At 35.9% G+C, this 16,669-nt stretch overlaps 1 protein-coding gene and 1 long non-coding RNA gene across 5 annotated transcripts; one reads left to right on the forward strand and one right to left on the reverse strand.

Annotated features, from left to right (window-relative positions):
• The first annotated feature begins 1,373 nt into the window (after positions 1 to 1,373).
• Positions 1,374 to 15,812, forward strand: LOC110836926 (clavesin-2). Of its 4 annotated transcripts, none has more exons than XM_087348909.1 (8): positions 1,374 to 1,727; positions 3,336 to 3,496; positions 8,360 to 8,569; positions 9,447 to 9,668; positions 10,726 to 10,919; positions 11,584 to 11,700; positions 12,674 to 12,767; positions 13,177 to 15,812. In XM_087348909.1, the coding sequence occupies exons 3-8, from the start codon at positions 8,368 to 8,370 to the stop codon at positions 13,329 to 13,331; spliced, it is 984 nt and encodes a 327-aa protein (XP_087205035.1). In that variant the 5' UTR covers positions 1,374 to 1,727; positions 3,336 to 3,496; positions 8,360 to 8,367; the 3' UTR covers positions 13,332 to 15,812. The 4 variants fall into 4 exon arrangements, with proteins under 4 accessions (XP_087205035.1, XP_021934336.1, XP_021934337.1 ...); XM_022078645.2 differs by lacking the exon at positions 1,374 to 1,727 and adding an exon at positions 1,978 to 2,833; XM_022078644.2 differs by lacking the exon at positions 3,336 to 3,496 and having other exon boundaries at positions 1,375 to 1,727.
• On the reverse strand, positions 11,277 to 16,668 carry LOC110836927 (uncharacterized). The gene is made up of 2 exons (XR_015535179.1): positions 15,837 to 16,668; positions 11,277 to 14,076 (listed from the first exon to the last, which is right to left on the reverse strand). It is a non-coding gene; the product is annotated as an uncharacterized LOC110836927 (long non-coding RNA).
• Between the last annotated feature and the right edge of the window lies 1 nt (position 16,669).

Raw genomic sequence — 16,669 nt, forward strand, 5'->3', positions numbered from 1 at the left:
CACAACCTAGACACTTAACGATTTCATTATGAACAATTATTAGAGACAGTATCAAGGTTATTATATTTTTAAAGAGTTAATCCTCTTGCGACCATTTTGTGGGGCCCCAGAACAAATTGTGTATAGCTGATTTATATATCTTATGAAACTCCGTGACTTTTATTCTATACATTTCTAATGTATGTAGATCTACTTCGTAAAATGCAAGGGAAAATTCTGCATTTATTTATGAATTGTAGTGAGTATCCCCACTGCTGATTGTAGTGCACTATTTCAGTGGAGCAGAATATTTATTTATTTGCGGTTTATTTAGCGACGCTTGTTCAGCAGCTCACGTTACCCAAAGGTTGTATTTCTCGAGGTGGGTACATTAAGGAAATGCTGTGTCATATTTTGCCTGTTTATCGGTAGGTCCCTATATCATTCCACCGGCCACCAGGACCTCTTTTAATCTTAAATATAGAATGTTCCTTTTGAAACGCAAACTTTACTGACATCAGCATGACAAGTCAAACGAGTTATTTTTTAAAACTATTAAGGACTTACATAACAGCGGAACATCAGATGTTGAAAACGCCCACCTTTTCGAAGACAAGCACCAAACCTCTTAATGTGTTTCGTGTGACTTAAAGCAATGTTTCTGGGTCAGTGTTTGCAGCAGTGTGTTCAGTATTGTTTTTAAGTTTCTCCAAGCTCTGTGGGTTATTTGAATAAATTCTTTCTTTAAGAAATCCCCACAGAAGTCTGGCGGGATAAGGACTGGTGATCACGATAGCCGAAAGAACTCATGCAGTTCTGGTGGCAGTGTGGGCCTTCGCCTTATCATGATGAAACCAGCAGTCCCTTTCATTTTCTTCCAACAGAGAAATGAATTGGGCCAGAAGATTCTGACACCGTTCCACGCCAATTGTTTCCTCAAAAGCTTTTTTGTTGTCAGTCTGTTTATTGTTGTCTTATTTACGTGATTATTGTTTGGTTGCGTTTTCAGTTGCTTTCCGTGTTTTATACAGATTATTTTTAAATTGTTGATAAAGCAGGAAGGTAAGGATCGATCGTTGTCACTGAGTGGTTAGAATTCCCGCTTAGTATTTGGAAAATTTGGGCTTCGAATTTAGCGCTGAGGTCGGATATCCTAATTGTGATTTTCTGTGGGGTTTCTTAGTCCCTGTAAACAAATGCTGTGATAATACCGAACAACAGGCCACGGCAACTTTCTTCCATAATGGTCTAACTGAAGACAAAAATAAGCTTTTGGTGTGAAGAGAATGAACCTGGAACTTTTGGTCAGTTACTATGAGGTGTGCAAACATCAACCCTTGACGCCGACTGGAAACGAAAATGTGCTTAGTTGCAATATTTGTCTCGTCTGAAACGGCATGAAGTGAAGGTTAAGCTTGTAGATTAGAGTTGACTATTAAAGCTGTGGCTGAATCCCATCCAACTGAACACGTAGGCAAACAATAGACTGTGATTTCAAAAGTGAGAGTTGAAACCAGTCCGTTGCTGCGTGAGAGAAAATAGTCATTTCTCGGCTGTTGTATTACTACCACCACTACTATGACCACCTTTCGAAATTGAAATCACGACGAGAAACTTAGGGGTACACCTTCAGTTCCTCCTGAACTACGAGACGCGTGTGTTGATTGCGCCACTGCAGTAAGCGGAGTGTCGTCACATTTGTCTTCAAGTAAAGGGGACACGGTAAACTTCCAAAGGATCATCTTGATGTGAGTATCACAAACGGCTTCACTTCCCTGGACTCATACAAGAAGTGTTTGTTTTTATACAACAGTTGTGCTTGTAAGAAATAATCAAAATATTCTGGATAATTTTGACAATCCAATTCATCATTTGGACTAAATAAACGCCAACTTATTTTATGTAATAACAGTAAAGTAGGCAGTATAAAAGAACAAATAAATTTGTAACAGAGGTAACACTGTTAAAAGGAAATAAGTAACTGCGCTTGAAATGACGGGACTAGTCTGTGTTACTGTCGTCTCCCTTGGCGTTCGCTACAAGAGGCTTACGTGCAACGGTGGACTACGTGTCTCCTGTGTCCCTACATCCAGCTTAAGAGTGTTTTTTGAACAGAGAAACATAAGAGTATTGAGAATGGCTCATTTTAACGTTCATATTTTAGTTATCTTTCCTGTTTATCAGTTGCTCTTTGAACCGTGGTGCATATTACAAAAGCACACACACACTCCAATACACTACATAATCGCATTTTGCGAAACAATGCTGCTTATTTCGACAACCGAAACCCACAAAAAAAAAATTGTGGGTCAAACGTGGAGTTCTTGAATAGAAATGTTGTTGGTACATGTAGGTACGACTGTCCTTCAGAGAATTAAGCTGCAGATTAGCCAGTCAAACAAAAACCTTTCGCTTCTTGTCTTCATGCATTCACTAGATGTCTAAATTTTAGTAACATGTGCCAATACAAGTTGCACAACTGAAGATATTTACTACATTCTGAAACGTCGTAACCTAGAATGCATTTTATGAAACGAATAGTCAGTTTCAACTGTTTCCAAATCACCAACTTTCACTAAATTCAATGCGCACGCCATCAGTGACCGTAAATTAAGTCAGAGGCACTTTGTATGCCGGGTGCACAGGTTGAACGAGGCAAATGTGACGTCATTCATTGTTGTTAAACATCGGCAGCTATACTGGCAACGCACTCGGCAGTTGTGGGTTGCAAGCAGGCGGAAGGATAGTGATAAATACGGACGTAGGTTAGGCCTGATATATGAGAGCCATATCAGCGTAAAACATCACGTATCTTCCCGTGAAAACTACTTCCCATCGCTGGAAGGCAATAAAGGTATTTCCACTTCTTGAAAAACGTGATTCTGAGTGTACCAAGACTTTACACACGCAAGACAATGAATTACATGCTTAGTCTCCCTGCATGTTATACGTATATTCTTTGGGGTGACATTCTGGAGCAGTATTTCATATCCGGCAACTGTCCCGTCATTTTTCTATATATATGTTCGTTTGTATTTTTGCAAATCTCGAAAAATTTCTCTAATTTTTTCAACTAAGTAGCTCGTGTTTAACGTTATTACTACTTTTCCACTCGTTTGTGAAGTGCAATTATGTGACTGGTCGATCAGCGATGAAAGGAAGGTTGGTTAGTGAATCTTCCACAAATATGGATGTGGAGACATGTTACAAACAACAGATCTTTGAATTAACAAATAATTTTATTCGCATAATTTTTATTGCCCATGTTTCATTTCACATAAAAGTATTATAAATAAACATATATAGACGTGCTAATAATTACATATGTAGGCTATTGTTATGCTATTTATTTTTAGATAGAAAGGATGTCGGAGGAACGCCTGACATTAGATCTGTTTATTTTTGCGGACATCGGATTAGAAAAGGAGAAAATAGTATAAAATCTTTTATTGGTCAAAAAGAGACAAGACTGTGGAAACAAATGAATATACTATGTGCAGAGACTGGAAGCCATAAGGTAACTAATATGTATTTATTAATTACAGTCCTAATGGGAAAAGAGACATTGGATTCCCCAAATCAATAGAATGATACATGGTATATTAAGAAGAAATAATAAAACTAAATTGATTTATTCTCTGTGGATTATACATCAAATTGTATGTAGAATGAATGCGTGTTACTTAGAATAGTACCTTCATCTTTATCGGAACATTTGGCGCTACGACTTGGAGATAAGAGACGTAAATTCTGCAGCCCGAAGAATGACAACGCTTCTGCATTTTAATTTTTTTTGTGGGAAGTGAACTTCAAATCCCCAAAGACTGGCGCACTCGTTCATGAGCAGACTGACAGGAAGAGAGATAGGCTAAAAGGAGGAGCTAGTGTTGCAAACAAGATATGGGTCACTGTAACGAGAGGATTGACCCCACCACTGTGAATGGGGGAGGACATGCACAAACTGCTCGCTGTTTCCGCTGCGGACCAGCTGACGTCTGTTGGGAAGGTCGAGGCAGTGGAAAGCCGTGTATTGAGTTCAAATAAAAGAGGAAAGAGTGTAACACTGAAAACAGGATGAATGCATTTACTTGGGGTTAGGTTAGATATCTGAAGAAAAGATGTTGATCTAAGATAAGAAAACTACGCAGTGAGGAGCTTCATAAATTGCACTCTTTTGGGATGGTTAAACAAGAGAATGAGATGACAGCATCCACACATTGGAGACATGAAATGCATGACAAATTTTGCTCTGAAAACTTAAAGGAAAGAGATCAGTTGGAAGACCTAGGCTTTGATGGTAGGATAGTATTAATTTTTTTTTTTTTTTTGATGTATGTGGACTGGATTCAACTGACTCTGGATGGGGTCCAGTGGCCGCCACTCAGAAACACGGTACTGAACCTTCGACTTCTGTAAAAGGCAGGAACGTTAGACTAGTTGAGTTACTATAGAAGGTCTGCTCTCCACGGACTTCGTTATATAGACCTAGTTTTTGTATGTGTGTTATTGTGTAATTATGCTGAATATATTAACTTTCAGGTTATAGAATGAGACGCATGGGTTGAAATACTGTATCACGGAATCAGAAGAATATCGCGTGGTGTGTTTTACAGTGGCATTTACTCAAATGATCTACGGAACACAAGATAGTTTCATTTGCAATGTTTTTTTTAGATTATTTAATACCAACTTAGCAGTTGTAAACAAGAAAGTGTTTTGTTTAATCTATAACACACTCATTTTCATATGGGTTTTATTCTGTTGAAGAGGTGTGTTTGTTCATTTTCAGGAAGAGCTCCAGTAGAAGCTAGTCTTATTTTTTAATGGTAATTTGGAGTGTCCACAATTTTTACCCATGTTCAATGTTGTCAGCATAAGCCCAGCTCTCGTTGTATTTACTGAAAAAGAGCGCGTAGTTAGCGTTAGCCTGCAACGAAGCTCTAAATGTGACGAGAACGCCTTCATTCCTTCCACGCACCTTATAATGTCTTCCTTACTGGTATTGAAAAGACATAATGATATGCGTTATGTTCAGTAGTTCAAGCTTTACATTAATAATAATGCACAGTGGATACAGCTTCTTTCAGATTTCGTTCAGCTAAATTTATTTAGCATATTCATTTGTTTTTCAAGGCTAACTAATTTGTTGAACGTCCTCTAGGTAAATCTGATGGCTGTCATGACCAAGATATTCCATTTGTCCCGAAGAGAGAGACTTCCACGCACGTTTTAAACAAAATTTAATAGGAATAATAATAATAATAATAACAGCAGCAGCAACAACGATCATAGCTTATGGATTAAGACTCGAGATGATAAACACTCAAGTGATAAGGATAATATATGTTGCCGTTCTTCGTTAATGTAAGGACTTTAAGCAACACGCCTTGAAGACGTAGGCCTATAGAACAGTGGAGATGAAATTCCAGCGGAGTCTGGTCAGTGTCAAGCCACCGACCACTTTACCCCCCCCCCCCCCCCGGGGGGGGGGGGGAAGAGCTCGCGGTACCAATTGGGTTCCTGAACCCGCGGTGCACTGCCGCTGACTGTAACCAAAAGCCCTGACGCGCGAATTATTCGTCGCCCTCATGATAGAGGCAGCATGTACCTCTGAAACGTCGGTAAATTTCTACTGGACTGGACTCACCGCCATTAGAATCCTACTTATACACATCTACATATGCTTCTGATGTTTGCGACCAGAACAGTCTTGTTTGTTTCTGAACACAAGCAACGAAAATCGATTGACAGAGGTATGCCATTCTTCGTGACTTTTAATTGCACTTGTGTGGTATTATGAGCATGCAGAAGGGTACGTGGCGTGAGATGCAAGCAGAAGGCGGAGAAAGTACAAACACGAAAAACGAGAATTACCGACTTGTTAACTTTCTCCTCTAGTGGGCACACAGGACGAACACTCTCACTTAATACAAACTTTTCTAGTAACTGCAGCTATGGCCATAACATCGTGGTGAGAGTTCTTACCACTCTACGAACATCGACAATAAAAGTCTCTGATCCGTGATGTCGCAGAGGTGACACCACCAGATTGTTCTGAACCCGTCAGTTGCACTATACATTTTACTTTTTTTTGTTAACATTTTCTTGTTTGTTTGTTATTTTGTTATCGTGGCCATAAAATTATTTTCACCTTCTCATGTGAATATGAAAGTAGTTTGATCGTTAAAAATTGGGTTCATTCTTCGTTCGGGCGTGTTTCGTTGATGCTGCTGAACTTTGAAAGAATTGTTGTTGTGATAGTTATTGTTAACATTTCATTCCAGACAATGATATCGCGATAGGAATAGGATACGAAACAGCATGATAAGAATTCTGTGTGTGACTGAAATTTCCTATAGTTGCACTAATTTCGATTAATTATTTGTAGATTTTGATCACCAGAGCTTCTCAACAGGGCCAGCTGACAAAAAACCCGTGAAACAATAAATTACTTTCTTCCATTAATCCATCTCCACATTTTATTTGATTGGTATTATATTTGTATCAGTTATTTTATCTCATCTAGTCTTCCTATGGATGCTAATTTCGTGAACCGATAGCTGGCTTGCAGAAGTTACGATTTGAAAATAAGATATTAATCGCCCTTATCTCAATGAATACTGTTTCAAACGACAGACTGTACTGGTCACGATGCGAATATATTAATAGAAGCGGTTTCTCGTTCACTCCGACTGGTTATAAAGAAATGTGAACAAATTGCCGTACTACTTATTTTATTATTGTTTAATCTGTAGGAAGTTGTGCATTAGGAGACCAATCTCATTACTTAATTCGATGTAGATACTTTATGATACAAATACTGAACCAAATAATTTGCAAGTCCGGTATGATCGAATTATTGGAGCAAACCATGTGCAGATCCTGTCGTCGAACCATATTATTTAATCATTATTATTCAGGAATTACACAATGTAATCAATATTGTTTTCAAATTTAACAATTCGAATAAGTTGACAAGTCCAATTTCTTAATTTTTGATGTAGTATCTAATCAAACTGGATTGCCACCATAATTGCCTTGCTATAAATAAACAGGCGCATCTAATGTACAAACTGAAATAAAACAACAATAGATGGCGAACTTACCAGAATTTTCTCGGCGTCTAGTCTGTAACTAGAATTCCTTAACCCAGAGCACTTCAGGTCGTACCTTGAGATATAATTAAGTGTTCATTAGTTTTGTGTAAAAACCATACGTTTAATTGTTTAAAACTTCAAACCGAAATGGTTATAGTTTCTTAGAAAGAGTATTATCGATATTGCTTCTCGAGATTACACTATCAAAACATGTAGTACACTATCATCGGATATATTTTTTATTGCAACCTTTGATGGTGTATTTTAATAAATCGGTTTATTTGATTCAAGAACCACTCACGTAATATAACTGATCTCTGTAGTCAAAGTAATTGGAGCACAAAGAGAGCAAAAATATGTATTTTATGGCTGCTAGTTCTGCTCCAGCTATAGTCATGGTTTCTGCGGAATTTTAATAATGTTTAGTAATTTAATAATTTCTAATTTTACTACATGTATTAGCAGTGTATAAAAAAGGCACCAAATTAAGAGACATCATTCTTGCAACAAATTAAATTGTATTTTGCTAAGGAATGTTGATATTTGAACTTCACACTGGCTACAAATGATAAACCGAGACAACAACGTGGTCGAGTGATTAGCACTTCTGCTGCATACTGAGGAGACACCGGGTTCAAATATCGGTCCAGAGACCGGTTATCGTGTTTGAGGATTTTTGCTCTTAGGTAATGCCCAGTATACAACATAGGGTCCAAACACAGCACTTTATATTTGGCATCCTGATCTTCCATAGAATAAACCTGAGTCCAAGAGATGAATATTTTGTGCTGAACTTGTGATAAACATTGTTCTAGTAGAGTGTCTGGGATTTCTCCTTCCAGTTATTCCACCAATCTCTTCATTCTTCACTTGAACACTGGTATCACTGTTGATAAATAGCATGGTGTCATTAAATAGATAGATAAATTAATAAATTAACCACTGGGATACTGGGAACGACCCGTTCTTCAAGTGCATGAGCACTGCGGGTCCCAACTTTTCGTTGGCTTCATCTATAGACATTCGGTAGAACTCCTTGGATGAGGGATCGGCCTGTTGCAAGGCCTCTATCTGTACACAGGACAGCACAACACAGAAAAACATCCATGGCTTGAGTGGGATTCGAACCCACAGTTCCAGCAACCAATCGGCACAAGGCCCACGACTCAGATCGTGCGGCCACTGTGGACCCTTATAAAAACATGTAATGCCATAAAATGTAATTTGACAAATCTAATTACATGAATGCTTCAAGTGAATATGTTATCTGCTTAAATTTTTAGACATTGAAATGGGTGTGGGGGAGGATAGAGAAAATTCCCCATTCTTCATGCCCAAGCCTGACGATGATGGTTCAGAATTTCATCTGAATGACGAGCTCCGTCTTCTTGCACAGACAGAACTGCGTGAGGATGATGCAACACGTCAGCAGGCGCTTCAACAAATGAGGGACTGGATACAAAAACACCCAGATATCAAATGTTGTCGTACAGGTATGCCGTACAAAAAACCCACAATAACAGCATCATTTAATGCAAGAGGTTTGCTGTAAACAGTATTCTGTCATATCATCAAGATTTAAACAAAAGCCAGACATAAAAGACAAACATCTAAGACACAAGAGGATTGTTAACAAGTCAATGCCCTTCTCACTGACAGTGCTTTAAGTGCCGCTCTGGCTAGGTAAAGATGAAATATTTATTTAATTTTATACATGTGTTTACAACCTGATGAAGTGCCGGTTGAAATCACTCTGTCCATCAGTCTGTATGCATATAACAACTCAAGAATGCTTGAACATATTTCTGTGCAATTTTTTCAGGGGACTTTTACTAAAAAAATTTATAGCATATTCTAGTTTGGTTAAAATCAGGAATTAGTTATTGATAATTTTGCATTCTTGAAGTGATAAGGTGGTGAATACCCACCTACAAAATTCTCACATGGGGAATTTCCCTGCCATTCACAATGGTTAAAGATCAAATTCTGGTGAACTTGCCAGAATTATGTTGTGCACCCATTTCCTTGCTTGTTATAAAATATTATTGGTGTATAGAAACAACAAAATTAAGATCATTCAACAGACATTTATCAAGCTGGTTTCACAAAATTATAAATTGTCTCTCTACAGTTTATGTGACCTGTAGCTCATGCAAATTCCACAGCTTCCTTATGGAAAAGTTACGTACAGAATATAATATTATGTCCCGTACACTACAATAATTTTGAAATGTGTAAATATTTACTGTGTCACTATTACTTTTTGAATTGTTACATATTTTCTTTTCATAACTGACTGCACATCTTGTTCATGATTCAACATTTTTATGTTGAATTATGTACATCTAATTTTGCTGTCCATCTCCACAGATTCGGCATTTCTGTTACGTTTTTTGCGCACCAAGAAGTTCAGCATTCCACTAGCACAGGAAATGCTGGAGCGCTACCTCGTGATCCGTCAGCTGTACCCTCACTGGTTTCGAGGACTTAACATCGATGATCCTCCTGTCTCAGAACTCCTCGAAGAGGGATACATTGTGCCTCTTCCGCAAAGAGATGACTTTGGTAGGCAAGTCATCTTAACATGTGCTGGTAAGTACCTACACACTAAGAGCTCATCTTGTTTATTATTTCAGAAGACTACACTGTAGTCTGATTCTGCCCCAGTCACCAAAATATTCAAAGTTTAGTATTAATGTACTTTATTACCATAAACAGCCTGATATCAGTCACAATGGATTAAAATTAATATCCCAAAAATGATCTCTATTTACATTATCTACATTTATTTTTCTGAAAAAGAAAATATACAGAGAAGGCTGAGTAAAATTGTTATTCTACAATATTTTAATATATTAAATTCTCTTAACTGAACTTCTTTGAGGGAGGCACACATTAAACTGTTATATGAAGCTGTATTATATTTAGAAGGAAAGTTAAATTAATAGAGGACAGAAAAGATTAAATATCTAGGAGCGATGATAGGGGACCAAGGGATGTATGGAATTGAAACAGAGGAAAGAATAAAATAAGGAAGGAGACTCATAGGAGCCCTCAACCCAATATTATGGGACAAAAATATCACAAAAAGAACGAAAGAGAGAATATATAAAACAATAGTACAAAGCATGGCTCTATATTGAGCAGAAATATGGCAACTCTCAGAACAAAGAAAAAATAAGTTGAGAATAATGGAAATGGATTTCCTAACAAGAGCAGCTGGAATATCCAGAAGAGAGAGAGTGAGGAATGGAAGGATTAGAGAAATCATGAGGGTGGATTGAGATATAATAGAGGAGATAGAGAAAAGACAACTGATTTGCAAAGGATGGAGAGGAAAGGTTACCAAAAATGACTATCAAATGGCAACCAAAAGAGAGAAGGAAGAGGAAGACTGAGACCAGGATGGAATGACAGAATTACAAGAATCATGATAGAGTGGAAGCTACCTCTGGAAGGATGGGAAAATAGAGAAGAATGGAAGAAAATGTTAGACGCCAGAAGACCGAAGTAACGGTCAAGAAACGGAAGAAGAAGATGAAGCTGTATTACAGTTAGGAGGAAAGTTAAATACAGAAACATGGTCTCAAATACAGGCAAGGGAAAAAGCTTTTACAATTGATAACATTGTTTTTTCTTATGCTTACAGCACGTTTTGATCCCTACAAGTACACATCAGTGCACATGGCAAGATGCCACAGCTTGGTAGTCGAGTGTCTCATGGATGATGAAGAGAACCAAGTCCGAGGATATTCCTATTGCAACGATGAGTCTGGACTTACCATGGGGCACATAAGTTTGTGGTCTCTGAATGATATACGCAAGATCTTGCAGTGTATACAGGTAAATAAGTTCATAAATTCAAACTTTATAAAATGTATTACAGGGCAAAAGTAAAGAAGTCCCGCTACATGCCATGTAGGTCATTTGGGGGGCGTGGAGGTATAGCTACTATTCATTCTTTACCTTGGCACTAGGTGGGGTTGAGTGGTCACCATCATGCCTAGAAGCTAGCTGTTATATTAAGTCTTACTCTGTATCATTTTGTAGCTGTTAAAAACAGTAATTTTGGGAAATATGAAATATGGCAGAAATCCAGTCTTTGGTTTCTACTGCAAGAAGTTTAGTTCAGTTTACGTAGCAACATATTCATAAACTATAAAAGGAAATTATATTGCAATAGATATATATATACTCACATCTATTTTTTAGCATTTTATTTAATATTGCTGTCAATAAATCATACTACATAGCATCAATCATAACCATTAAAACAAGGATCTTCTGATTGCTAATGCTAAATATTGCTATTTCAAGAATTTGAAAATAGATATCATAATTTTAATAATGTGAAACTTATTTTTCACTGGACATTCATGTGACTAAAGAGAAAGTATTCACACCATTCTTATTTGGGTAATATACTAGGAGATGCACTGTATGTTATAATAGTAAACTGTACTTTTGTATTGTATGAAAACAACAATAACTCTGATTTTGCTTACAGAATTCTACACCAATGCGCCACAAAGCAACACACTTCTTCAATGTTCCACATTATGCCAATAAAGTTTTTGAATTTTTTATTGCACTTCTAAATACAAAACTCAAGAATCGTATCATGGTGAGTGAGAAGAGAATGACATTTAATCCATTTGATTGTATGAACGTCAGATGTTATATAGATAATTATTTGATTGTAATTAGATACTTAGCATCATACTGAAAAAGAATATTGCTTCCTAGAAAATAACCTAATTGCATTTTAGTCCCATAATCAATAATAAAGGATGAAACAGTAATGGTGGCAATTTCATCTGAGGTCTGCATTTCTTTGGACCACTTGAACAGTAGGATTGCGTGTTTGAATTCCACTCAAGGCAAAGATGTTTGTCCATGTTTATCTGTCTTGTACTGTGCTGGGTTGTGCTGTGTAGGTAGAGGCCTTTTGGTGGACTGATTCCTATTCAACGATTTCTGCAAAACATCTAAAAGCATTCATAATTCCAGAAGTTATTTGTAAATTTGAACAGGTCACAGGGCCTAATCGATGAAAGCTGAAGAAGAATGTTTGTTCAAACAACTAATTAATATGCAAAATATTCCCATTGTCCATAGGTGCTGCCAAAGAATTCAAATTTTATCTTACAAATCATTGTTGTTCTTGCACATATGTGTGTGGCTACCTGAAATGTACTACAGTCTTAGTAATCATTGCATTGTTGGTAGCTATAAACAAACTTTTGAACTGTAAGTTACTATAAATATAATAGCCTTGGAAATGTAAATTGTAGATAATATGAAAGAATGACAAAGAAATTCTTTGAGAAGATTGCATATATTTTTAACAAAATGTACTTTATTGAAATTTAAATTCGCATCATTGTTCATTGTTTATTGTAATATGCCATCATGTTTTATTTCATTAGACCTATATATGAACATTATACTAGATAAGATGACAGCCTCAATTTAAATCATTCATATATTTAAAAATTGGCAAAACATTTACAAATAGGATTTGAGGTTATCACCATGGTGAGTATGAAGATAGCTGTGCTCATTTATAAATAATTATACCAACTCTCATATTACAGCTGCATGCAAGCATTGATGACCTGAAGGATGCAGTGAACCCAAAAATCCTTCCTAAAGAGTATGGAGGAGAAGTCCCTCTTGCAGACATGATAGGTAAGTCTCTGTTTTCTCAGGGAATTTGTCATTAAGTCAATTAATAACTACATGGTTCTAAGTTAAATACTTTTTTTTGGTATTTTCAATATAACCCATTGTGTGTGACCTTAAATGCAAAAGATATGACCTTGTAAGCTTATTTAAACATTCAAAATGGAAAGAGTATTTGGAAGAAGTGAATAACTAAGACTCATATGGTGGCTCTTTGGCCTTTCATTGTACCTATGTGTCAGCCTCAGTATTAGTACATGAGACTACACAAAGTCTGACTAACAATCACAATTTGTCTCTCTTATAACATCTCTCAGCACCAATAATATCTTCTATAAATTAAGTAACTATATTGAACATGAAGGACCTTGCAATAACAATTTAGTAACTCTGACATTTATTTTAATTTTTACAGCTCAGTTCAAGAAGCGCCTTCAAGAGAAACATGAAGCAATAAAGGCACTGGATAAAATGGAAATTGAACTGAATCCAAAAGGAAAATATGTCGCTGACATAGAAGGTGAACTAGCTGGCATAGCTGGTAGCTTCCGCCAACTTCAGGTTGACTGATTAAATCCAGTGAAGGGTACTAGTCAGAAACCAGTGTGAATATTATAAATTTTACAGGATCTCATGAATCATGGTAGTGATTCTAAACAGAAATACTGTGAGATTTCCAAGGATGGTAGAAGTTAAGCTATATTTTACCTGCAAGCATCTGTATAAACTGGTTGAATGTTACACTTGAAATTACTATGTTAGGTGTAGAATTTTATATTTAAACATAAGACATTTTTTGCTACTGCCATTGCACAGTTCTTGTGTATAATTCTGCAGATTAAAACTCATATTTCTGTATTGGGAAAGGATAAAAGCTGATCTTTCCAGCATTCTGTCGGTTTTGTGAATTTATTGTCCGATTCTTTTATCTTGGCTGCAGATTTTCACATAAGGGGAAGCATGGTAGGAGTATGAGAGGCTATACAATGGGCAATATGTAATGTCTAATGAAGGTACTGATAATAAAAGGGCCACATATTGCAAATAAAGAACCTTACCTGCTCACAGAGCCAACTGGATAAATCACATGCCACTTTAATACCTGTTTGTGGTGGATTGAACCTACTCCATCAGTGATAATGTGAGACAGGAGTCTCTAGCAGCATGTACAATTTTGGAGCTCTACCTGAAAATGCATCACTTTGTCCAAGTGGTCAAAAACTTTTTTAAAAATGAATGATTTCTTACATTCAGCCATGATGTGCTTGTGTTTCTTCTATGTGATGGTAAAGTGGTTCATAGTTCACTCATTTTACTGAAAGATTTAAAATTGTTTTAATATTAATGTAATACCTTCTGTAGATTCTTATTACCCTGCCCACAGAATATAATAGCTCAAACTGATCCTTGCCTGTTACATTTTCAGAAGTCTTTTCATTTTTATTTCATGTAATGCTTCTGACTAATAAAGACAAGACATTTTATCAATTTATTCTCCAGAACTATTTAGGAAACATAAATATAAGTTTCTACAAGTAGGCATAAGTGAAATTATCCACAGGTTTTTTAATAAATGTTACATTCTGTCTACCTTGTGACAAAAGTCACATTTTTATACTGTGAAATCAACATACACTCCATATCACTAGAATATAAGTAATATAATTGTTTTACTTGAATGCTGAGGATATGTTGTTATTAAAGATAATTATTGTTTGTGTATCTAGAGCATATATATATAAAATACTGTTATAGTTTTAATAAAATATATTCACATTTGTTGCTGGTGGTATAAAGTTACCAAGATTTCTAGAGATGTATTCATTAGAAATCCCTCAAAAAGGGAAATTTTTCTGTGAAGCATGCATCAGAATTTAGAATATGATTTATAATAATATATCCACACTTCTTAGTATGTAAGATTCATCTTTTTCCATAACCTCATTATCAGGTGATGGAACAGTGTACATATCAGGAAACTTTTATAAAAGAAAGTAAATAAAATAGGTTTTCTTGTTAAAATTGTTACATTGTTTTAATTTTATTATGCTTTAGCTCATAAATCAAACGGATGCCGATACATGTGGGGTAGCCTCATGTCTATTGAATGATATAAACTATATTCACTATTCTAAGTTAACTGGCTTTATTGTTGCTCAGAAATATATTGGATAAACATGTTAATGGTGTATTAGATAAATGATACAATATTAATTTTAAGTCCCTGTAACGGGTAGTAACCTAACCAAATTCATTGCATTTTTAATATGTTGTTGTATGGATACACTCTACAGCAACAACCAACTAACTTTTACATAAACCTGACATTGCATATAAACATTACTGTACTCAAACAAGGGTAGTTCTGGTGCATTTTGGAAGGCATCCTGATATTTGTTTAGGTACAGTAAAGTCAAACACATGGTGTAGCCTAAGGGTGACAAGGGGAGTCAATCACCCACAAAATATAAGATATGTAATACAGTTTTCTGGAAACTCTGAAAAATTATGTAGTACAAAAGTCAGATAGTATACAGCATTGTCAATTCTAGTGTTAAGAAGGAATACAATATGATTTTTACAGAACTACATGCAAATATAATTTTAAAACTATACAAATATAAGAACTTACAGCTTTTTTAATCCTCAACCTCTGTTTGAATCAGAACTGTCAGCCTGTTTAAATAAGAGTATTTTGTGAGCTGTTAATAATTAAGTTCTGTAAAGTGTAAAGCTGTTGTAACAATGATAGTGGTCTCATGCACATTTCTCTTAACCTAGAGCTGTGTACCAGACCACTTAATCTTATAAAACATGCTGAATTATAGTGAAAATTACTTACAAAGGAAGCAATAATAATTTTTTTGTGCCCAATCAATATTATTACAACTGTGGCTTGTCATTCATTTAGGACAAGCTTCTTTTATTTATGTATCTTATTAAGCATTTACTGCAGCTGTGCTTTATTTATAGTGGTATAAAATGGTAATGTGTTCCAGCACCTTTTCGAGAAAAATAAACTGTTAATAAAATTGAGAGAATAATGTTAAAGTAATTTTATTTTAATTTCCTCACCTCCACCCCATACTCATATACTCATCATCATCATCAGGGATTAAGCACTAATGCCTGTTCTGGCTTCAAATTGATCTTCCCATCTTCATATAAATACTGTGACCCATTATATTTCTTTTATATAAATATGTCACTGATTCCACTTTCCACCTAGTTTCTTCAAAACCACTCCTGGTTCCATTTACAATTGCAGTATTGCAATTATTAAATACTTGCATCATGCAACCAAATCCAGTCACATTTTTCATGGAATATTATTTTGAATTTAAAAGCACAATAGAAAACAGACGTCAAGACCAGTTATTTCTCAGATTACATGATCATTGACCAGAACATAGAAAATGTATTGTGGGTTCGAATCCTGGTGAAAGTACTGTTGTAGCTTGGACGCTAGGTATGACAGAAGAATGGCGCTTAAACCAAAATTGTTTTGGCAGGGCATTACAGGAACAGATCACGAACCCGAAAACTGCTGAAGTTTGAGTTCCGGGTTTGCTGTTGAGATTAGGGATAATGTTTCCTGTGATATTCAATGATACATATTGAATAATCAGGTCAATGATAAGTTTCGGGCAATAAAGATTGTTAAGTATGTAAGCATTGTGCATTTAGAGCTTTCTAATATTTTTGTCACTAAAATATTCAATGTTTTAAATTGGCAAATCGTATGCAAACTGTGAGATATGCCAATTGTTTGCTTGCGGTGCATTGTTGTATGCTGCCAGATGCGTTCCTGAATTATATTTATATATTATTAGTTAAATGCCGACTTAGTTTCCAGTGCGTGTCCAGATTTTATTTTTGTCTTCATTATACATTTACCCCTTTTGCAA

This window comes from Zootermopsis nevadensis, unplaced genomic scaffold (assembly GCF_977971745.1).
Source record: "Zootermopsis nevadensis isolate Lab colony 2312 unplaced genomic scaffold, Znev_1.0 Znev_ptg000013l, whole genome shotgun sequence".
Classification (NCBI taxonomy): domain Eukaryota; kingdom Metazoa; phylum Arthropoda; class Insecta; order Blattodea; family Termopsidae; genus Zootermopsis; species Zootermopsis nevadensis.

Bases quoted from the DNA above. Each gene is read 5' to 3' on its own strand.
- LOC110836926 (XM_087348909.1), top strand. From the start codon at position 8,368: ATGGGTGTGGGGGAGGATAGAGAAAATTCCCCATTCTTCATGCCCAAG. The intron at 8,570-9,446 runs GTATGCCGTACA...CCATCTCCACAG, and splicing joins TATCAAATGTTGTCGTACAG to ATTCGGCATTTCTGTTACGT. The intron at 11,701-12,673 runs GTGAGTGAGAAG...CTCATATTACAG, and splicing joins AACTCAAGAATCGTATCATG to CTGCATGCAAGCATTGATGA.